This window comes from Heterodontus francisci, chromosome 3, assembly GCF_036365525.1.
Source record: "Heterodontus francisci isolate sHetFra1 chromosome 3, sHetFra1.hap1, whole genome shotgun sequence".
Taxonomy (NCBI): Eukaryota; Metazoa; Chordata; class Chondrichthyes; order Heterodontiformes; family Heterodontidae; genus Heterodontus; species Heterodontus francisci.
The window spans coordinates 29,162,795-29,186,135 of NC_090373.1; the positions used below are offsets into that span (position 1 = coordinate 29,162,795).

The 23,341-nt window shown below is 44.8% G+C and overlaps 1 protein-coding gene across 4 annotated transcripts in view; it reads right to left on the reverse strand.

Moving 5' to 3' along the window:
* The window catches only part of arid4b (AT-rich interaction domain 4B), a 201,097-nt gene that overhangs the window by 58,276 nt on the left and 119,480 nt on the right, over positions 1–23,341 (reverse strand). For all 4 annotated transcript variants that reach the window (XM_068020532.1, XM_068020511.1, XM_068020502.1 and 1 more), the window contains 2 exons: positions 14,695–14,950; positions 10,482–10,666 (listed from right to left, as the gene is read on the reverse strand). In XM_068020532.1, coding sequence (XP_067876633.1) covers positions 10,482–10,666; positions 14,695–14,950 — 441 coding nt within the window. The remainder of the gene's footprint in view (positions 1–10,481; positions 10,667–14,694; positions 14,951–23,341) is intronic.

Sequence of the window (23,341 nt, forward strand, 5' to 3'; positions counted from 1 at the left end):
TGGAGCTTGCAGGTGGTGGTGTTCCCATGAGCCTGCTCCCTTGTCCTTCTGTGTGGTAGAGTTCGTGGGTTTGAAAGGTGCTGTCCAAGGAGGTGTGGTGAGTTGCTGCAGTGCACCTTGTAGATGGTACACACTGCTGACACTGTGCATCGGTGGTGAAAGGAGTGAATGTTGAAGGTGATGAATGGGGTGCCAATCAAGCGAACTGCTTTGCCCTGGATGGTGTCGAGCTTCTTGAGTGCTGTTGGAGCTGCATTCATCCAAAAAGTGGGGAGTATTCCATCATACTCCTGACTTGTGCCTTGTAGTGGTGGACAGGCTTTGGGGAGTTAGGAGGTGAATTACTCGCTGCAGAATTTTACTCGCTGCAGAGTTCCCAGCCTCTGACCTGTTCTGGTAGCCACAGTATTTATATGGCTACTCCAATTTAGTTTCCGGTCAATGGTAACCCTCAGGATGTTGATGCTGGATGTTTCAGCGATGGTATTGCCGTTGAATGTCAAGGAGAGATGGTTAGATTCTCTCTTGTTGGTGATGGTCATTGCCTGGCACTTGTGTGGCATGAATGTTACTTGTCTCTTATCAGCCCAAGCCTGAATGTTGCCCAGGTCTTGCTGCATGTGGACACCAATTGCTTCGGTATCTGAGGAGTCGCGAATGGTGAACATTGTGCAATCATCAGCGAATATCCCCATTTCTGACCTTATGGATGGAGAGAAGGTCATTGATGAAGCAGCTGAAGATGGTTGGGCCTAGGACACTACCCTGAGGAACTCCTGCAGTAATGTCCTGGGGCCGAGATGATTGACCTCCAACAATCATAACTATCTTCCTTGTACTAGGTATGACTCCAACCAGTGGAGAGTTTTCCCCGATTCCCATTGATTGACCTCCAACAATCATAACTATCTTCCTTGTACTAGGTATGACTCCAACCAGTGGAGAGTTTTCCCCGATTCCCATTGACGTCAATTATACTAAGGCTCCTTGATGCCACACAGTTAAATGCTGCCTTGATGTCAAGGACAGTCACTCTCACCTCACCCTTGAGTTCAGCTCTTTTCTCCATGTTCAGACCAAGGCTGTAATGAGGTTAGGAGCTGAGTGGCCCTGTTGGAACCCAAACTGAGCGTCAGGGAGCAGGTTATTGCTGAGCAAGTGCTGCTTCATAGCACTGTTGATGACTCCTTCCATCAGTTTGCTGATGATTGAGAGTAGACTGATAGGGCGGTAATTGGCCGGGCTGGATTTGTCCTGCTTTTTGTGGATAGGACATTCCTAGGCAATTTTCCACATTGTCGGGTAGATGCCAGTGCTGTGGTTATACTGGAACAGCTTGGCTAAGAGCACAGTTAGTATTGGAGCACAAGTTTTTAGTACTACTGCCAGGATGTTTTCAGGGCCCATAGCCTTTGCTGTGACCTGTGCCTTCAGCTGTTTCTTCATATCATGTTGAGTGAGTTGAAGTGGCTGAAGACTGGCATCTGTGATGCTGGGGACCTCAGAAGGAGGCCAAGATGGATCATTCACTTGACACTTCTGGCTGAAGATTGTTGCAAATGCTTCAGCCTTCTCTTTTGCACAGCTGTGTGGGGCTCCCCCATCATTGAGGATGGGGATATTTATTGAGCCTCCTCCTCCTGTTAGTTGTCCAACACCATTCATGACTGGATGTGGCAGGACTGCTGAGCTTTGATCTGATCTGGTCATGGGATTGTTAGCTCTGTCTATAGCATGCTGCTTCTATTGTTTATTCCTTTTGGCCTCCTTGTCTCGAGAGACAATGGGTAAGCGCCTAGAGGTGGTCAGTGGTTTGCGGAGCAGTGCCTGGAGTGGCTATAAAGCCCAATTCTAGAGTGAGACTCTTCCACAGACGTTGCAGGTAAAGTTGGTTGTTGAGGCCGTTACACAGTTGGCTCTCTCCTTAAACTGCTGTCTCTTTTCCTGCCAACTGCCGAGTCTCTTCGACTCGCCTCTCTTCAGCCCCGCCTTTATAGCTGTCCGCCAGCTCTGGCGATCGCTGGCAACTGGCTCCCACGACTTGTGGTCAATGTCACAAGACTTCAAGTCGCGTTTGCAAACGTCGTTAAAGTGGAGACATAGAAGGCCGGTGGGTCTGATACCAGTGACGAGCTCACTGTACAATACACCTTTGGGAATCCTGCCATCTTCCATGCGGCTCACATGGCCAATCCATCTCGTGCCACTGGCTTAGTAGGGCATACATGCTGGGGATGTTGGCTGTCTCGAGGACTTCAGCGTTGGAGATACGGTCCTGCCACCTGATGGCTATGATTCTCCGGAGACAGCGAAGATGGAATGCATTGAGATGTCTTGGCTGACATATGTTGCCCAGACTTCGCTGCCGTAGAGCAAGGTACTGAGGATACGGGCCTGAAACACTTGGACTTTGGTGTTCCGTGTCAGAGTGCCATTTTCCCACACCCTCTTGGCCAGTCTGGACATAGCAGCAGATGCCTTTCCCACACGCTTGTTGATTTCTGCATCGAGAGACAGGTTGCTGGCAATGGTTGAGCCCAGGTAGGTGAACTCTTGAACCACTTCCAGTGTGTGGTCGCCGATATTGATGGATGGAGCATTTCAGACGTCCTGTCCCATGACGTTCGTTTTCTTGAAACTGATGGTTAGGCCAAATTCGTGGCAGGCAGCTGCAAGCCTGTCGATGAGTCTCTGCAGACAGTCTTCCATGTGCGATGCAAATGCAGCATCGTCAGCAAAGAGGAGTTCTCTGATGAGGACTTTCCATACTTTGGTCTTCGCTCTAAGACGGGCAAGGTTGAACAACCTGCCATCTGATCTTGTGTGGAGGAAAATTCCTTCTTCTGAAGACTTAAACGCATGAGAGAGCAGTAGTGAGAAGAAGATCCCAAACAGTGTGGGTGCGATAACACAGCCCTGTTTCACACTACTCGTGATGGGAAAGGAGTCTGACGATGCACCGTTATGCTGAGTTGTGCCTTTCATATTGGCATGGAACGAGGTGATGATGCTAAGTAGCTTTGGTGGACATCCGATCTTTGCTAGTATCTGAAGAGACCACGTCTGCTGACGAGGTCAAAGGCTTTGGTGAGATCTATGAAGGCAACATAGAGGGGCATCCGTTGTTGGCGGCATTTCTCCTGTAGCTGGTGAAGGGAGAACAGCATATCAATAGTGGATCTCTCTGCTCGAAAGCCGTACTGTGCCTCAGGGTAGACACATTCAGCCAGCTTCTGGAGTCTGTTTAAAACGACTCGAGCGAAGACTTTCCCCACTGTGCTGTGCAGGGAGATTCCATGGTAGTTGTTGCAGTCACCACGGTCACCCTTGTTCTTATAGAGGGTGATGATATTGGCATCGCGCATGTCCTGTGGTACTGCTCCCTCATCTTAGCACAGGCAAAGCAATTCATGGAGTGCTGAGAGTATAGCAGGTTTGGCACACTTGATTATTTCAGGGGTAATGCCATCCAGGGGCTTTTCCGCTGGCTAGAGAATTGATGGCGTTACTGAGTTCCAATTTTGTTGGCTGTTCATCTAGCTCATCCATGACTGGCAGACTGGGCTGCACTGTGCGGTATCAGTGACATCATTTTCCCTGGAGTACAGTTCTAGGTCGTGCTCCACCCAGCAGTCCATTTGCTTGCTTGGGTCAGTGATCGTGTCCCCTGATTTAGACTTGAGAGGGGCGATCTTCTTGATGGTTGGCCCAAAAGCTCTCTTAATGCAATCACACATTCCTCTGATATTTCCGTTGTCGGAGGCCAGCTGAATACGACTGCATAGGTGTTGCCAGTAGTCGCTTGCACAGCACCTGGCTGTTCTTTGTGCGGTGCTTCTGGTGGCTTTAAGTGCTAAGAATGTTAACTCGCTGGGGGCTTTCTTGTTGTTCAGCAGTGCAGTGCGCTTGGCGGCTATGACTGGTTCAAAGTGAGACTGAAACCAATCTGCATTCTGCTTCTCACGTTTGCCAAAGGTGGTCATTGCTGACTCATAGATGGCGTCTCTGATGTGGGCCCACTTGGTCTCTGGATCCCTTCCTTTTGAAGGGCTCTTTCAAGTGAATTGAGAAACTTTTGTGACAGCTGTGGGTAAGAAATTCTAGTAGTGATGATGCACGGGCAGCCATTCTGCTGGGAGTGATGCAACTTCTTTGGTTTGAGCCTAACTTTGTTGCACACCACGGGGTGGTCGGTGCCGCAGTCCGCACTGTGGAAGCTGCGTGTGATTTGAACACTGTTTACGGAGGCTCGCCTTGTGACGATGAGGTGATCTTGGGTGTCTCCATGAAATCTGGTGACAGGGTTTAGTTTGAAAGAACGAGTTGGTGATGCCGAGGTTGTGATAGGTACACAATTCCAGCAGTCTCTGTCCATTCTCATTCATCCTTCCAATGCCATAGCACCTGAAGCAGGAGAGTCATGGTCGGCCCCAACCCTGGTATTAAAGTCCCCCAGCAGGAATAAATGTTTGGTATTAGGAATGCTACTAATGATATTATGGAGTTCCTTGTAGAACTGGTCTTTAGCTTCAGGTGGGGAGCAGAGTGTTGGAGCATAGATGCTGAGTAGGTGTACTGGACCAGAGGCGGTGAGCAGTCGGATAGACAGTATGCGTTCCAAGCCATTTGTAGGTGGCTCCATTATGCTGAGCAAAGAGTTTCTGATGGCGAAGCCCACTCCATGCTGTCTTGGTTCTTCTGGATCCCTACCCTGCCAGTAGAAGGTGTAGTCTTGCTCTCTTAGTGATCCGCTCGCAGGGAGGCGTCTCCTGAAGTGGGTCTATTGAGCTCGTTGTTAATGATGGCGGTCTTCCGAGAGTCGTCAATTTGTGTAAGGTCTTCAGACAGGCCAGGACACATAGTTTTGACGTTACAGCTTGCAAAACGAAGGCCTGGTACCTTCTTTCCTTTTTTTGTTGTGCTGTTTGGTGCGGTATTACAGTCCACTTGTCAGGCAATGACCCTAAGCTCCAAGCACCCATTGAAGCAGGTGGACTGTGGCATGACAGAACCTTTCTGACCAGGTGCTGCCCGGTTTGAGGCGGGCGGTAGCTGTCCAATGAGATGCGACGACCACAAAGGCAACCCATGGCGCCCAATCTCTCTACGCCAACTGAGCTGGACTTTTTTTTCTGTTGTTTAGCATGCAAGTAATCCTGTGTTGTAGTTTCACCAGGTTGGTACCTCACTTTTAGATATGCCTGGTGCTGCTCCTGGTATGCTGTCCTACATTGTTCACTGAACCAAGGTTGATCCCCTGGCTTGATGGTAATGGTAGAGTGAGGGATATGCCGGGCCACGAGGTTACAGATTGTGAATACAATTCTGGCTGCTGCTGCTGATGATCCACAGTGCCTCATGGATGGCCAGTTTTGAGCTGCTTGATCTGTTTTGAATCTATCCCATTTAGCATAGTGGTAATATCACACAACACGATGGTGGATATCCTCAATGTGAAAACGGCCTTCATTTTCACAAGGATTGTGCAGTGATCACTCCTACCAAGACTGTCATCAACAGATGCATCTGCGACAGTTAGACTGGTGAGGATGTGGTTAAGTATATTTTTTCCCTCTTGTTGGTTCTCTCACCACCTGTCGTAGATCCAGTCTAGCAGCTAAGTTCTTCAATACTCGGCCAGCTTGGTCAGTCGTGCTGCTTCCGAGCCACTCTTGGTGATGGACATTGAAGTCCCCACCCAGAGTACATTCTGTGCCCTTGCCACCCTCAGTGCTTCTTCCAAATGGTGTTCAACATGGAGGAGTACTGAGTCATCAGCTGAGGGAGGATAGTGGGTGGTAATCAGCAGGAGGTTTCCTTGGCCTGTTCGACCTGATGCAAAGAGACGTCATGGGGTCCGGAGTCAATGTTGAGGACTCCCAGGGCACTGTTGGCGTTTTCGGTGCCGAGGTTGATGCCGGGTGGTCTGTCCAGTTTTATTCCTTTTCAGCTTTTCTGTAGGAGTTTGATACAACTGGGTGGCTTGCTAGGCCATTTCAGAGGGCAGTTAACAGTCAACCACATTGCTGTGGGTCTGGAGTCACGTTGGCCAGACTGGGTAAGGACGGCAGGTTTCCTTCCCTAAAGGACGCTCATGAACCAAGAGGGTTTTTACAACAATCCGATAGTTTCATGGTCACTATTCCCGAGACTAGCTTTTAATTCCATATTTACTGATTAATTGAATTTAAAACTCCACCAGATGCCCTGGTGGGATTTGAACTCGTGTCCCGGACCATTAGCCTGGGCTTCTGGATTACTCATCCATTAACTTTACCAATACACAACCGTCCCCTGGGCTCCCCCTCCCAACATATATAACTCTCTCTCTCTTCCCCTCCACTGTATATATCTCTATGCCAACCCCACTGTATGGGCTGGATTTTACCAAGTCTATGACGTCGGCTTCTGTGGCAGGCGGGGGGCCGCCAGAAGATGCCATGGAGGCAGTCGCTGGGAGGGCTTGGCCTGATCCTCCCAGCGGTGGCGAGGCTACGTGGCAGCGACCCCCCAACTTCCCCTCCCCCCCTGCCAGGCGATGGGACCTGCATTTAAATATTTAAATTAATGAGATGAATTAATTTGAACGAATTTACCTTGAATCTTCCAGGCCCGCTGTGATCTTCGGTGTGGTGGCCAGCAATCCCAACGCCTTCAATTCTCCGCCTGGGGAAAGCAGGTGTGACGCTGGTGGGGGGAGAGGAGCTAAGATTTTTACTGCAGGGGTGGGGCAGAGACGGGGTCAAATAAGCATCATCAGTGTATGGAATGGTGGGAAGGGGTGCACTTTCAACTTTGTGCCGTCAGGCTGGGGGGTGGGGTGGGGGAAAGGTCAGAATTCAAAGTTAAGTGTTTTGGAGGGGGCGGGGAAGGGCAAAAACTTATTGTAATTTATATTGGGAGCTTGGAAAGGGGTGTTACAATTTTATTTTGTAAATTTTGGGGGTGGGGGCAGGGGTGGGGGTTCACTTTAAAAATTCAAATTTGCCAGCAGGGCTAGCTAAAGGCGACAAACAGCCCACCCCGCCACATGATTTGGGGGGGGGGGGTCCGCCATGGCTATTTAAATGAGCCGCTACGCGGGAGATCGTTGCGGCCTTTTGGCATGCAGCCCGCCATTTTTTGAGCTCGAAGGCAGGCTCTTAAAATCCAGCCCTATAACTCTCTGCCAACCCCACTGTATATCTCTCTTTCCCCCACAACTGTATCTCTCACTGTCTCTTCCCGCCTCCCTGGCTCTCTCCCCATTACTTCCTCTCCACCTCTGTTCAAGCTCTCTCTCTCCCCCCCACATTTGGTTCTGGACCTCTGCCTATACTCCCTGCAGTGTCTACACTGCCACGTGGAGAAACTGGTGGAATGGGGCCAAACAATGAGACAAAGATATTTTCTATTTTCTGGTGCACCTTCTATCAAAAAGCTACTTTTGTGATACTGTACATTCAAGCTCATTTAGGCAGGTTGAAAAAATATAGCCTTAATTGTGATTCATTCCAAGGCCAACCAGCACAGCCCTGCATCTCAATAGTGGGTGTTTGGGAGCCAGTGTATGATGCTGTAACAGAGGCAGGGCCAATTAAAACACAAGGTGTAGTCAAAGGCCTTGAGTTAGCTCCAAAATAGTTTTTTTTCCCCATAAACTTGCTGAATGGTCATTTTAATCTGTAATAAATTAGTGGTATTATTGATCTGTTATAGCTCAGCTAGTAAGATTTAAGGTAGTTATGGAAAAGGACAAAGAACAGGGTCTGGCCAAAGTGACTTGGAACAACTACTTGTAGAAGTGTCTACATCAGACCAGTGGGAGTCATTTAAAGAGGAAATAGTGAGAGTTCAGGGCCAGCATGTTCCCATAAAGGTGAAGGGTCGATCCAACAAGTCCAGGGAACCCTGGATATCAAGGGATATAGAGGATTGGATAAGGAAAAAAAAAAAAAGGCTTATGGCAGATTCAGGGGGCTGAAAACAGCCTAGAGGAGTATAGAAAGTGTAGGGGGATGCTTAAAAAAGTAATTCGGAGAGTGAAGAAGGGCATGAAAAAACACTGGCGGGCAAGATAAAGGAAAATCCCAAGGCTTTTAATAAGTATTTTAAGGGCAAGGGGATAACCAAGGAAAGAGTAGGGCCCATTAGGGACCAAATTGGCAATCTTGTGTGTGGAGCTAGAGAACGTAGGTGAGGTTTTAAATGATTACTTTTCATCTGTGTTCACTATGGAGAAGGACGATGTGGGTGTAGAGATCAGGGAGGGGGACTGTGATATACTCAAACAAATTAGCATTGAAAGGGAGGCGGTATTAGCAGTTTTTACAGGTTTAAAAGTGGATAAATCCCCAGGCCCAGATGAGATGTGAGGCTGTTATCTGCGGCAAGGGAGGAGATAGCAGGGGCTCTGACACAAATTTTAAAATCCTCTCTGGCCACAGGAGGGGTGCCAGAGGACTGGAGGACAGCGAATGTGGTACCATTATTCAAGAATGGTAACGGGGATAAACCAGGTAATTACAGGCCAGTGAGTTTAACATCAGTGGTAGGGAAACTATTGCAAAAAATTCTGAGGGACAGGATTAATCCAGGATAGTCAGCATGGCTTTGTCAGGGGGAGATCATGTCTAACAAACATGATTGAATTTTTCGAGGACGTGACTAGATGTATAGATGAGGGTAAAGCAGTTGATGTAGTCTACATGGACTTCAGTAAGGCTTTTGATAAGGTCCCACATGGGAGATTGGTTAAGAAGGTTAGAACCCAAGGGATCCAGGGCAACTTGGCAAACTGGATCCAAAATTGGCTTAATGGCAGGAGACAGAGGGTGATGGTCGAGGGTTGTTTTTGCGATTGGAAGCCTGTGACCAGTGGTGTACCGCAGGGACCCTTGCTGTTTGTAGTGTACATTAATGATTTAGACGTGAATAAACGAGATATGATCAGTAAGTTTGCAGATGACACGAAAATTGGTGGTGTCGTAAATAGTGAGGAGGAAAGCCTTAGATTACAGGACGATGTAGATGGGCTGGTAAGATGGGCACAGCAGTGGAAAATAGAATTTAATCCTGAGAAGTGTGAAGCAATGCATTTTGGGAGGACTAACAAGGCAAGGGAATATATATGTGTTCCTAGGACCCTAGGAAGTACAGAGGGTCAGAGGGACCATGGTGTACTTGTCCACAGATCACTGAAGGCAGCAGCACAGGTAGATAAAATGATTAGGAGGGCATATGGGATACTTGCCTTTATTAGCCGAGGCATAGAACATAAGAGCAGGGAGGTTATGATGGAGCTGTATAAAACGCTAGTTAGGTCACAGCTGGAGTACTGTGTACAGTTCTGGTCACCACACTATAGGAAGGATGTGATTACACTGGAGAGGTTGCAGAGGAGATTCACCAGGACGTTGCCTGGGCTGGAGCATTTCAGCTATGAAGAGAGATTGGATAGGCTAGGGTTGTTTTCCTTAGAGCAGAGAAGGCTGACGGGAGACCTGATAGAGGTATACAAAATTATGAGGGGCATAGATAGATAGGAAGAAAGCAGAGGTGTCAATAACCAATTTAAGCTAAGGGACAGGAGGTTTAGAGGGGATTTGAGGAAAATCTTTTTCACCCAGAGGGCAGTTGGAATCTGGAACACACTGCCTGAAGGGCTGGTAGTGGCAGGAACCCTCAGAACATTTAAGAAGTATCTAGATGAGCACTTGAAACGCGATAGCATACAAGGCTACGGGTCAAGTGCTGGAAAATGGGATTAGAATAGATAGGCTTGAGGCTGGCGCAGACACGGTGGGCCAAAGGGCCTGTTTCTGTGCTGTATAACTCTATGACTCTTATACCAGGAGCATGGTTTTTAATCATGCAATGGTGCTCTGGATCAGCCCACAGGTTTCAGTCTATATTGGTGGACGACTTGAAGTGCCAGAGCTCAACCATGTACAAGAACCACTTAATTTCCTTCAAGTCAAAGTTACAGTCTACTCCTAATGCTTCAAAGTTGCTCACACTAAAAAAATGGAATTATTCAATCATTTGAATTAACAGCAAAATGGGAATGGCGGTGAAGAACAGAATTATCGGATAATCTGAACGAAGCAGCTCTGAATCAAGTGAAGACTTGTACTTCTTAGCTTCACAATGATAAAAACATTTCAATTATTGTCAAAGACTGCCCACTTCCATTAACTGCCTGGAAAAGTGGTGTCTGATAGAAGTAGGCCCTACTGTAGCAATAACAAAGGCCATTCTGAAAGGCTGTAACTGAAAGGTCCATTGTTGTATGGTGTGGAGCAACATTTTCTTCAATAAAACGACATACCTTGAAAATTACAACCCTGTCCCAGGCCAATCAAACAGGACGCCCTTTAACTAATTCAGCTGGCGCATCATCCAATGATTTAGAAGCTGGTTTACATCAGATCAACCATTTAACGTTTAGTACAGCTTCATCAGAACAAGCATTAAATTTCTTAAAATTATGAAACACTCACCCATGTTTTCCTTTATCTTCCAATTTTTCCGTCTTTAATTCTTCCGTTTTGCATCTGGGAATATCTTTCACATCACCGATTTGATCTCCTTTACTTCCTTCACTCTCTTCGGTTTTCACTTTGATGCTGTCCTTTCTGGCATCTGGTGCCTGTGTCGTGAATTCTGGCAGGTGCTTCTTTCGCGCCTATGAGGACAAAACAACTGGTTACAAGCAGTTTTCAACTGATTGGTGAGTGACCTGCTCCCAGGCTTCTCCCTCCAGGTCCAGGTGTTGTAATGAAGCAGCTCCCTTCTGGTGTTCCCCTTTCACTGGAGTCCATGGAAGAGTAGCAGCTCGTCAGGGAGGGAACACACCAAACTACGGCATGTTTTGTGGTGACTAATCATTCTTGGCAGATGATCAGGTTTCCACAAGTTACCACTCAAAGTCACATTGCAGGTATTTCTAGTTCTCATGTGTTTATAAATAGTTACCAGGTTTCATCTTTCAGAAAGGGGCAGGTTCTCAGAAACTGGTGCTTGAACTCAGTATTTTGCCACTCTGAATGGTTATCATATGCACTGTGTAAATCTACTGAACCACTCTTAAAAGAACTGCCAATGAGCAAATCCTAGTCATGAAACTTTCTGTTGAGAACCAGCCACACACATAACCAAGGCAGTACCCAATAACATATTCTTGAAGCGCAGTCACTGTTATGTAGGCAAACACAACAACCCAGAAGGAGAGATAACGCATCCATAGTACCTTTCACAACCTCAATTTGCATTCAGTAATGTCCCACAAACAATAATGAGACAAATAACCAGTTAATCTATTTCTGTGGCTAATTGATTGACAAAGGTTGATTTGAGGGACAAAGGTTGGCCAGGACACCGGTGAAGAATTCCATTTTTCTTCTTCAAATAGTGCCATGGGATCGTTAACGTTCATCTGAGAGGGCAGACAGGGCCTCGGTTTACCATCTTATCTGTAAGATGGCACTGGACAGTGCAGCATTCCTTAAGTATTGCCTGCCTGGATTATGTGCTCGAGTTTAGGAGTGGGCCTCGAAGCCATAAATTTCTAACTCAAAATTAAGAATGCTATCACAGAGCCATTGCTGACAATAATGAGGCATTGGCAGTTTGTTAACATTCTCACATGAACTAGCTGTCCTATTACTAATACTTTGTTTAACAGTCACCAAATGGGATAAATGGGTAGAGGCTGAGGCAGAAAAGCAGCAGTGTGAAACTCTGCTTATCACTGTTCACATTTTGGCAATGGAAAAGAATGGAATGATCTTGCCAGCTGTTTTCAATTAATAAAGTACCCACTGGTACAGGAGGCCTGAGGTAACAACTTGCACCTTTAGCGCAGTAAAATGTCCCAAGATGCTTCACAGGATCGCTATCAGTCGTTTAGTTAAAGAGGTAGATTTTAAGCAATGTCATTAAGGAAGAGAAAGAGTTAGGAAAGTGAAGAGGATTGAGGAGGGAATTCCAAAGCTTAGGGTCTAGACGGCTGAAGGCACGGCTGCCAATGGTTGAGTGATGGAGAACAGAGATGTGAAAGAGGCCAGAATTGCAGTGCAGATATCTGGGGGCGAGAGGAGCAATGCATCTTTTGCCAGTTCGAGGACTGTGTGTACAAGTTCTTCCTTCACCAGTTACACAACAATGTGAAGAAACCATGAAAGTGAGGCCCCCCCACCTGTGACACTATGGAAACAGAAACAATCAGTGCTGCATTCTCTCTCCCTTATTTCTGCCTCGACAACCTATCTTGCTGAAGATACCAATGTTGTCCCACAGCCCTTACAGTTCTAATAGTCAAAAGTCAAAAAAAGACTTGCATTTATAGAGCACTTTTCACAACAACAGGACATCCCAAAGAACTTCAAAGCCAATGAAGTACTTTTGAAGTGCTATCACTGTAGGAAATGCAGCAGTCAATTTGAAAACGGCAAGCTCCCACAAACAGCAATGTGGTAATGACCAGATGATCTATTTTTGTGATGTTGTGTGAGGGATGTCAGGATAGACCCGTAGCTGGGGTGCAACAAAACAAAGACTGTCAAAGCTGGGATTTATTGGATTTTTAAAGACTTGATATGATGAGATCTCAATCAAGTTTCATATGAATGGTAGAACTCTAAGTTTGACTTAAAAAATCTCTCATGCCACGTCTCAAAACTTGACTGATCATCTTCCCCTAAACACCCAATTATACTTGAAATCACATCTGGAATCAGCTTCGGCCCTCTCTTCACCTTGGAGAGTTGGAGGCTTCAGAGTCATAGCTGTGGCTGTTTGCTTGTGAAAAGCAACTTCACCATGCATTGTTAGGCTGGAACCACAACAGGGAGCATTTGGAAAAGGAGCAGCTTATTCATCTTCGTTGTGTTTACTCATCCTAGGAGTATTATAGACAGGCTGCCCCAAATATCAAGGCCAGAGTTATTGCTTGCTATGAATTGTTGTTGGTTCTTTTTGGATAAGGTGCAGGGATTCACCATCACATTCAGATAACTGTGCCAAGAAAAAAAACATACACATTCACGTAGCGTCTTTTACGATCTCAGGATGTCCCGAATCGCTATACAGCCAATGAAGTATCTTTTGAAGTATAGTCATTGTTGTAATGCAGGAAACCCGGCAGTCAATTTGCACAGAGCAAGATCCCACAAAGAACAATAAGATAATGACCAAATCATCTGTTTTTTTACTGTGATGTTGGCTGAAGAATAAATATTGGCCTGGACACTGGGGATAACTCCCCTGCTCTTCAGCGAAATAGTCCTATGGGATATTTTACATCCACCTGAGAGAGATGAGGAGGCCTTGGTTTATGTTTCATTGCAAAGACGGCACCTCCAACAGTGTCAGCATGGATTATATACGCAAGTCTATCAACAGGGGATTTGTACCTCGGAACTTCAGACTCCAAAGTGAGAGTGCTACACATTGAGCCACGACTGCCACCATGGGGGAGGATTCCTGTATATGTGTGCTGGGTGTCTTGGGACAGATAGATGTGCCTCTGGTGTAATGTGAGGGCCAACTAAAGTCCTTGAAAATTCGGAACATGGCTGGTAGCAAGGCTGATTGCAAATAGACATACACTGTGATATTTATTGCTTTCAGTTCCTCAAACATTCACACCACCTATGCCTGGGTTTATCCTAATAACTGTTGGCAAAAAGTCTTTGGTCAGAGCGAAGAAAATGGGGAAAAGAGGGTAAAACCCAGTCTGATTCCTCATCAGGTAGATGAATTGATGGCCGTTGTGGTGTTATAGTGTTTTGAGATAGCGTTTTGAAATTGCAATTGCATTGTGTACTCTAGAGACTGCTGCACAGCACACATGCTAGCAAACAGAAAGTGAAAGTAAAACAGAATGAAGAAGACACCATTATGTTCAGCAGCCTGCAGTCTTTGTCTCTCTGTCCAGACCCAAGAGACATCACAGTTGTATACTTTGGAAATGGGGTGTGAATGGTAATATTTGCTCTCATTTAAATGGTCAAACACAGATTCATTGAAAGATACAGCACAGAAGGAGACCATTTGGTGCAGTGTGTCTGTGCTGGCTCTTTGAAAGAGCTATCTAGTTAGTTCTATTCCCATGTCCTTTCCTAGAGCCCTGCAACAACTTCTCCTTCAAGTATCTATCCAATTCCCTTTTGAAAGTTACTATTGTCTCTTCTTCAACTACCCTTTCAGGCAGTGCATTCGAGAACATATAAGTAAGTTTCTCCTCAACTTACCTCTCATTTTTTGTCAATTAACTTAAATTTATGTCCTCTGATTATTAAGCTTCCTGCCACTGGAAACAGTTTTTTCTCATTTACTCTATCAAAACCCTTCATGATTTGGAACCCCTCTGACAAACAGCCCCCTAATATTCTCTGATCTAGGCAAAATAACCCCAGTTTTTCATGTCAAGGAGATGATTCTGTACCTGGGGTTCCATAAAAGGGTCTGCATTCAAAATTAAGTCAACATCACAACTCCCTTTTTTTCTTAAAGCTTGTGGCAGTTTAACAAAGTGAGACTGATGTAACTTAATGAGAGCCATTTGATGTTGACGTGCTGAAGATTGAAAGCAACAGCTGAGAATTGCCATCCTCACCATCAATGCAAGGTATTTTAAGGGTACCAGTACAATTCCAGTGCCCTCTGACAATTCCACACAATGTCATCCAACACACATTATTCAGTACTTACCCTCAGGGATTTTGCTTCCTGATCCTTTAGTTCATCATCATGAACAACGTTTTTGCTTTCATCCTCATCTTCACTCTCAACTTCAGCCATTGCTGGCTTAGTGTTTTGCAACTTTTCTTTTTCCTCTTTATGATCAAGGTTGTCACGACCTTTTTCACATTCTTTCTTCTGTTTCTCTGTTTTAATGTTCCCTTGCAGTGATGTTGGAAATTGAATGTTAGCCGACTTGCAATAGTCCTCAAAACCACACAAGTATCTGGAACACAAACATTTAAGTTCTAAATTAATTAATTAATTAAAGAAACCCATATGAGTAGCTCCTGTCCACCTGCCTGACAGGGAGCTTTTAGTTACCATAGATCGTAGGAGCATCCAACCATTTAACACTTTAATCAATTGGAACATGCTATCTGGTGACATACACCACTGAAAGAAAAGACTTAAATTTCTATAGTGCCTTTCACGGCCTCAGAACATCCCAAAGTGCCTGACTGTCAATTAAGTACTTTCTGAATTATACTATTGTAATGTAGAATGTGTCACAGCCAATTTGCACACAGCAAGGTCCCAGAAACAGAAATTAGATAATGACCAGTCAATCTGTTTTAGTGATAATTGGTTGAAGGAGAAGTATTGGACAGAACACTGGGAAGGAACTCCCCTGCTGCACTTCAGACAGTGCAGTGGGATCTTTTACGTCCACATGAGAAGGCAGTTGAGACCTTGGTTTCGCATCTCATTTGAAAGGTGTTACCTCCAATAGTGCAAGACTCCCTCAGTACTGTACAGGAGTTCAGCCTGGATTATATGCTTGAGTTCAGGATTTGGTCTTGAATCAACGCCCTTCAGACTTAGAGGTGAGATTGCTACCAACCGAGCCACAGATAACATCTCAAATCATCAATTTCTTCGTGAACTTTATTCCTTTCCCAAACAGTGCAACTATATCCGAGAACTATGAGTTATGAGGTGGTACTCCTGTAAGTGACTCTGAAGGCTCTTTTATTGTTGTGTCCTATATAGTTTACCCATACATGGATCACCACCACTGGGTATCTTCCTCTCCCAGATCCTTCCTTCAATATATCCCACTTCAGATTCAGGGAGAAAACTCAGCATTCTGTAGGAATAGCCTTTTATGAACATTCTCCTTGTGATTCTGTAACACTTATTTAATATATTTAGCACTTGCCACTTGCTGGGCTTCATACTTGCTTGTATGAGTAGTCAGTAGCTGCATCATTATGTAAACTCCCAGTCTATACAGTATCATAATCTCAAAATCTGTTGACAGTTCCAAGAAGACAGCACAAACTATTGTAAAAGACAGGAGGAGTATGCTGTAGTTATGAGGACAGACTCGAGATTCTGGGATATACAGAACAGGAAAAGGCCATCTGTGAATGCTTTGTGCTGGTGTACATGCTCCACAAGTCTCCTCCCTTTCCATCTACCATTCAGGTTTTCAGCATATCTTTCTATTTCCTTTTTTTCCCTCATAACTCATTTTGTTTCCTTTTGAAAGCAACTAAGCTATTTGCCTGAAGCACTTCCAGTGGTAACGTATTCCAGGGCTTAGGGCCCAGGCAGCTGAAGGCCTGGCCACCAATGGTGGGACTATTAAAATTGGGGATGCTCGAAAATTGGGCAATTACCTGATCGCAGATACTTGGGACAGTTGTGGGGCTGGAGGAGATTACAGAGATAGAGAGGGGTGAGGCCATGGCCGGATATGAAAACAAGGATGAGAATTTTAAAATCAAGACATTGCTCAACCAGGAGCCAATGTAGGTCAGCAGCACAGGGGTGATAGGGGAATGGGATTTGATGCAAGTTAAGACATGGGCAGCAGAGTTTTGGATGACCTCAAGTTTACAGAGGGTAGAATGTGAGAGACCAGCCAGGAGTGCACTTGAATAGTCAAGTCTAGAAATAACAAAGGCAAGAATGAGGGTTTCAGCAGCAGATGAGCTGAGATGGGGCAAAGTCGGGTGATGTTACGGAGGTGGAAATAGGCAGTCTTAGTGATGGCACGAACATGAGGCTGGAAGTTCATTGTGGGGTCAAATGTGAAAGCAAGGTTGTAAGCAGACCCGCTTTATCTCAGACTGTTGCCAGGGAGAGGGATGGAGTCAGTAGCTAGGGAGTGGAGTCTGGAGCAAGGACCGAAAACGACAGCTTCAGTCTTCCCAATATTTAACTGCAGGAAATTTCTACTCATCTAGTACTGAATGTCAGATAAGCAGTCTGATAATTTAGTAACAGTGGAAGAATCGAGAGAGGTGGTGGTGAGGTAGAACTGGATGTCATCAGCATACATGTGGAAATTAACGCTGTGCTTTCGAATGATGTCGCCGAGGGTAGCATGTAAATTAGAAACAGGAGGAAGTCAAGCATAGATATTTGGCGATGCCAGAGGTAATGATATTGGAGCTGGCAGAGAAGACATTGGAAATGATACGATTAGATAGATAACATTGGAACCAGGTGAGAGCAGTCCCACCCAGCTGGACAACAGTGGAGGGGGACTGGTGGAGAATGGTGTGTTCAACTGTGTTAAAGGCTGCAGACAGGACAAGGAGGGAAAGATTACTTTTGTCACAGTCACATAGGCTGTCATTTGTGACATTGATAAGAGCTGTTTTGGTACTGTGGCAGGGGCAGAAACCTGATTGGAGGGATTCAAACCTGGAGTTCCTGGAAAGATGAGAACGGATTTGGGAGGCAACAACATATTCAAGGCCTTTTGAGAGGAAAAGCAGGTTGAAGATGGGATGGTTGTTTGCAAGGGCGGTGGGGGTCAAGGGTTAGTTTTTTGAGGGGAGGGGTTATGACAGCAGATTTAAAGAGAGGGACAACACCTGAAGAGAGAGGGAACCATTAACAGTATCGGCTAACATAGGGAACAGAAGGGGAAGTTGGGTGATCGGCAGTTTAGTGGTAATAGGATTGAAGGAACAGGAGGTGGGTTTCATGGACAAGAAAACATTGGAAAACCAAAGTTTAAAAAGAAATTTGTAAAAATCGATGATATAATAATAAATACGAACATATGAATTAGGAGCAGGAGTAGGCCACTCAGCCCCTCGTGCTGCTCCACCATTCAACAAGATCATGGCTGATCAGATTGTAACACCAACTCCACATTCTCACCTACCCCCGATAACCTTTCACCCCTTGCTTATCAAGAATCTATCTCCCTCTGCCATAAAAATATTCAAAGACTCTGCTTCCAACACCTTTTGAAGAAGAGAGTTCCAAAGACTCACGACCTTCTGAGAGAAAAAATTTCATCTCATCTCTGTCTTAAATGGGCGACCCCTTATTTTTAAACACTGACCCCGAGTTCTAGATTCTCCCGCAAGAGGAAACATCCTTTCCACATCCACCCTGTCAAGACCCCTCAGGATCTTGTATGTTTCAATCAAGTCGCCTCTTACTCTTCTAAACTCCAGCAGATACAAGCCTAGCCTGTCCAACTTTTCCTCATAAGACAACCAGCCCGTTCCAGGTATTAGTCCAGTAAACCTTCTCTGAACTGCTTCCAACGCATTTACATCCTTCCTTAAATAAGGAGACCAATACTGTACACAGTACTCCAGATGTGCTCTCACCAATGCCCTGTAGAACTGAAGCATAACCTCCCTACTTTTGTATTCAATTTCCCTTGCAATAAATAATAACATTTTATTAGCTTTCCTAATTACTTGCTGTACCTGCATACTAACCTTTTGCGATTCATGCACTAAAACACCCAGATTCCTCTGCATCTCTGAGTTCTGCAATCTCTCACCTTTTAGATAATATGCTTCTTTTTTATTCTTCCTGCCAAAATGGACAATTTCACATTTTCCCACATTATATTCCATTTGCCAGATCTTTGCCCACTCACTTAACCTATCTATATCCCTTTGTATCCTCCTTATGTCCTCTTCATAACTTACTTTCCTACCCATCTTTGTGTCATCAGCAAATTTAGCAACCATACCTTCAGTCCCTTCATCCAAGTCAGTTATGTACATTGTAAAAAGTTGAGGCCCCAGCACTGATCCCTGTGGCACACCACTTGTTACATCTTGCCAACCAGAAAACGACCCATTTATGCCTACTGTTTTCTGTTCGCTAGCCAATCTTCTACTCATGCCAATATATTACCCCCTACACCATGAGCTTTTATTTTCCGCAATAACCTTTGATGTGGCACCTTATCAAATGCCTTAAGGAAATCTAAGTACAGTACATCCACCCTTTATCCCGTTTATGCTATGTAGAACCATAGACAAAGTACAGCACAGAAGGAGGCCATTCAGCCCATCGTGTCTGCGACGGCTAAATAAACTATCCGCCCAAACCAATCCCACCTTCCAGCAGCTGCAGGTTACAGCACCTCAGGTACATGTCCAGGTACCTTTTAAAAGAATTGAGGGTCTCTGCCTCCACCACCATTCCTGGCAGCGAATTCCAGACACCCACCACACTCTGGGTGAAAAAGTTTCCCCTCATGTCCCATCTAATCCTTCCACCAATCATCTTAAATTTGTGCCCCCTGCCAGGGGAAACAGGTCCTTCCTGTCCACTCTATCTAGGCCGATCATAATTTTGTACACCTCAATCAAATCACCCCTCAGCCTCCTCTGTTCCAGGGAAAACAACCCCAGCCGATCCAATCTTTCCTTATAGCTGCAACCTCCAAGCCCTGGCAACATTCTTGTAAATCTCCTCTGTACTCTCTCCAGAGCAATTATGTCCTTCCTATAATCTGGTGACCAGAACTGTACACAATACTCCAGCTGTGGCCTAACCAATGCTCTATACAGTTCCAACATCACTTCCCTGCTCTTGTATTCTATACCTCGGCCAATAAAGGAAAGCAATCCATATGCCTTCTTCACTACTCTATCCACCTGTCCTGCCACCTTCAGGAACCTGTGGACATGCACTCCAAGGTCTCTCACTTCTTCTACCCATCTCAATATCCTCCCATTTATTGTATACTAGAGTCATAGAGTAATACAGCACAGAAACAGGCTCTTCGGCCCATCGCCAGCCATCAAGCACCTATTTTAATCCCATTTTCCAGCACTTGGCCCGTAGCCTTGTATGCTATGGCATTTCAAGTGCTCATCTAAATACTTCTTAACTGTTGTGAGAGTTCCTGCCTCTACCACCTCCTCAGACAGTGTGTTCCAGATTCCAACCACCCACTGGGTGAAAAAATCTTTCCTCAAATCCCCTCTAAACCTCCTGCCCCCTTACCTTAAATCTATGCCCCCTGGTTATTGATCCCTCCGCTAAAGGAAAAAGTTTCTTCCCATCTAACCTACCTATGCCCCTCATAATTTTGTATGCCTCAATCATGTCCCCTCCTCAGCCTTCTCTGCTCTAAGGAAAACAACCCTAGCCTTTTCAGTCTCTCTTCATAGCTGAAATGCTCCAGTCCAGGCAACATCCTGGTGAATCTCCTCTGCAACCTCTCCAGTGCAATCACATCCTTCCTATAGTGTGGTGCCCAGAACTGTACATAGTACTCCAGCTGTGGCTTAACATTTTATACAGCTCCATCATAACCTCCCTGCTCTTATATTCTATGCCTCAGCTGATAAAGGAAAGTATCCCATATGCCTTCCTAACCACCTTATGTGCTGCTGTCTTCAGTGATCTATGGACAAGTACACCAAGGTCCCTCTGACCTTCTGTACTTCCTAGGGTCCTACCATCCATTGTATATTCCCTTGTCTTGTTAGTCCTCCCAAAATGCATCACCTCACACTTCTTAGGATTAAATTCCATTTGCCACTGCTCCGCCCATCTTACCAGCCCATCTATATCCTGTAATCTAAGGCTTTCCTCCTCACTATTTACGATACCACCAATTTTCATGTCATCTGCGAACTTACTTATCATACCTCCTATATTCACGTCCAAATCATTAATGTACACTACAAAAAGCAATGGTCCCAACACCGATCCCTGCAGTACACCACTGGTCACAGGCTTCCACTCGCTTTATTTGCACTCCCCAAAAGCAATACCTAACACTTCTCTGGATTGAATTCCATTTGCCATTTTTCTGCCCACTCAACCAAAACATTGATATCATTCTGGAGTCCACAGCTTTCCTCCTCACTATTAACTACACTGAGCCCTGTGGAACACCACTGTAAACAGCTTTCCATTCGCAAAAACATCCGTCGACTACTACCCTTTGTTTCCTGTCACTGAGCCAATTCTGGATCCAACCTGTCACCTTCCCCTGTATCCCATGGACTTTCATTTTACTGACCAGTCTGCCATGCGGGACCTTGTCAAATGCCTTACTAAATTCCATGTAAACCACATCCACTGCACTACCATCATCATCAATTCTCCTTGTCACTTCCTCAAAAAACTCAATCAAGTTAGTAAGACATGACCTTCCCTTAACAAATCCATGCTGACTATCCCTGATTAATCTATGCTTTTCTAAGTGACAGTTTATCCTGTCCCTCAAAATAGATACTAACAATTTAACCACCACCGAGGTCAGACTGACTAGCCTATAATTACCTGGCTTATCCCTCGCACCCTTTTTAAACAATGGTTCAACATTTAAAGACCTCGAATCATCTGGTAACTCACCTGTATCTAGTGAGGATTTGAAGATGATCCTCAGCGCATTTGCTATTTCCTCCCTGGCTTCCTTTAACAACCTGGGATGCAATCCATCCGGTCCTGGCAATTTATCCACTTTCAGGGATGTCAGACCCTCAAGCACTTCCTCTCCAATTATGCTCATCATATCTAATATTTCACACTCCTCCTCTTTAACTACAATGTCTGCATCAACCCTCTGCTTTGTGAAGACAGAGATAAAAAACTCATTAAGAACCCTGCCCACATCTTCTGCATCCGCGCATAAGTTCGCCTGTACATCTCTGATAGGCCCTACCCTTTCCTTAGTTGTCCTCTTGCTCTTAATGTACTGATAAAACATCTTTGGGTTTTCCTTGATGTTACCTGTCAATAATTTTTCATGTCCTCTCTTTGCTTTTTTAATTTCCCTTTTTACTTCACCCCTGCACTTTCTATACTCATCTAGGCTTTCTGAAGTATTACGATATTTGTAATCATCATAAGCTTTCATTTTTTGCTTTAACTTATCCTGTAAGCTTTTAGATAACCAAGGGACTCTATTTTGGCAGTACCACCCTTAATCTTAATTCTTCAAAGAACTCCAATAAATTGGTTAAACATGATTTCCCTTTCACAAAACCATGTTGATTCTGCCTGATTACCTTGAATTTTTCGAAGTGCCCCACTATAACATCTTTAATAATAGCTTCTAACATTTTCCCTATGACACATGTTAAGCTAACTGGCCCGTAGTTTCCTGTTTTCTGTCTCCCTCCCTTTATGAATAAAGGAGTTACATTCCCTATTTTTCAATCTAATGGAACCTTCCCTGAATCGAGGGAATTTAGGACAATTAAAACCAACGCATCAACTATCTCACTAGCCACTTTTTTTTTAAGGATGAAGTGCATCAGGACCTGGGGACTTGTCAGTCCATAGCTCTAACAATTTGCTCAGTACCACTTCCCTGGTGATTGTGATTTTCTTGAGTTCCTCCCTCCATTTCCTGATTTACAGCTATTTCTCGGATGTTACTTGTATCCTCCAGAGTGAAGCCCGATGCAAAATACCTGTTCAATACATCTGCCATCTCCTTATTTTCCATTATTAATTCCCCAGACTCACTTTCTATAGGACCAACGCTCACTTTGTTAATTTTTTTGCTTTTTAATTATCTATAGAAACTCTTACTGTCTTTATATTTCTTGCTAGCCTTCTCTCGTACTCTAATTTTTCTCTCCTTATTAATCTTTTAGTCATTTTTTGCTGTTTTTATATTCTGTCCAGTTTTCTGACCTGCCGCCCATCTTTGCACAATTATATGCTTTTTCTTCAAGTTTGATACTATCTTTTAACCTTTTTAGTTAACCACCGATGGTGGGTCCTCCCCTTGGAATTTTTCTTTCTCGTTGGAATGTATCTATTCTGTGTATTCTGAAATATCTCCATAAATGTCTGCCACTGCATCTCGAATGACCTATCCCTTCACCTATTTTGCCAGTTCACTTTTGCTAGCTATGCTTTCATGCCCTCACAATTGCCCTTATTTAAGTTTAAATGCTAGTCTTAGACCTACTCTTCTCTCCCTCAAACTGAATGTAAAATTCAATCATATGATCGTTGCTGCCTAGGGGCTCCTTCACTATGAGGTCATTAATTAATTCTATCTTGTTTAGCCTGCTCTCTGGTTCTCCAAGATGTGCTGTTCTAAGAAACTATCCCAAAAACATTCTATGAACTCCTCATCTAGGCTACCTTTACCCATATGATTTTTCCAGTCTATATGTAGATTGAAATCTTCCACGTTTATTGCCGTACCTTTCTGACAAGCCTCCATTATTTCTTCCTTTATACCCCGTCCTACTGTGTGGTTACTGAAAGAGGGCCTGTACACCACTCCCACAAGTGACTTCTTGCCTTTATCATTTCTCATCTCCACCCAAACCGCTTCTACATCCTAATTTCCTGAACTTAGGTCATCCCTCTCTATTGTGCTAATACCATCATCAATTAACAGAGCCACCCCTTCACCTTT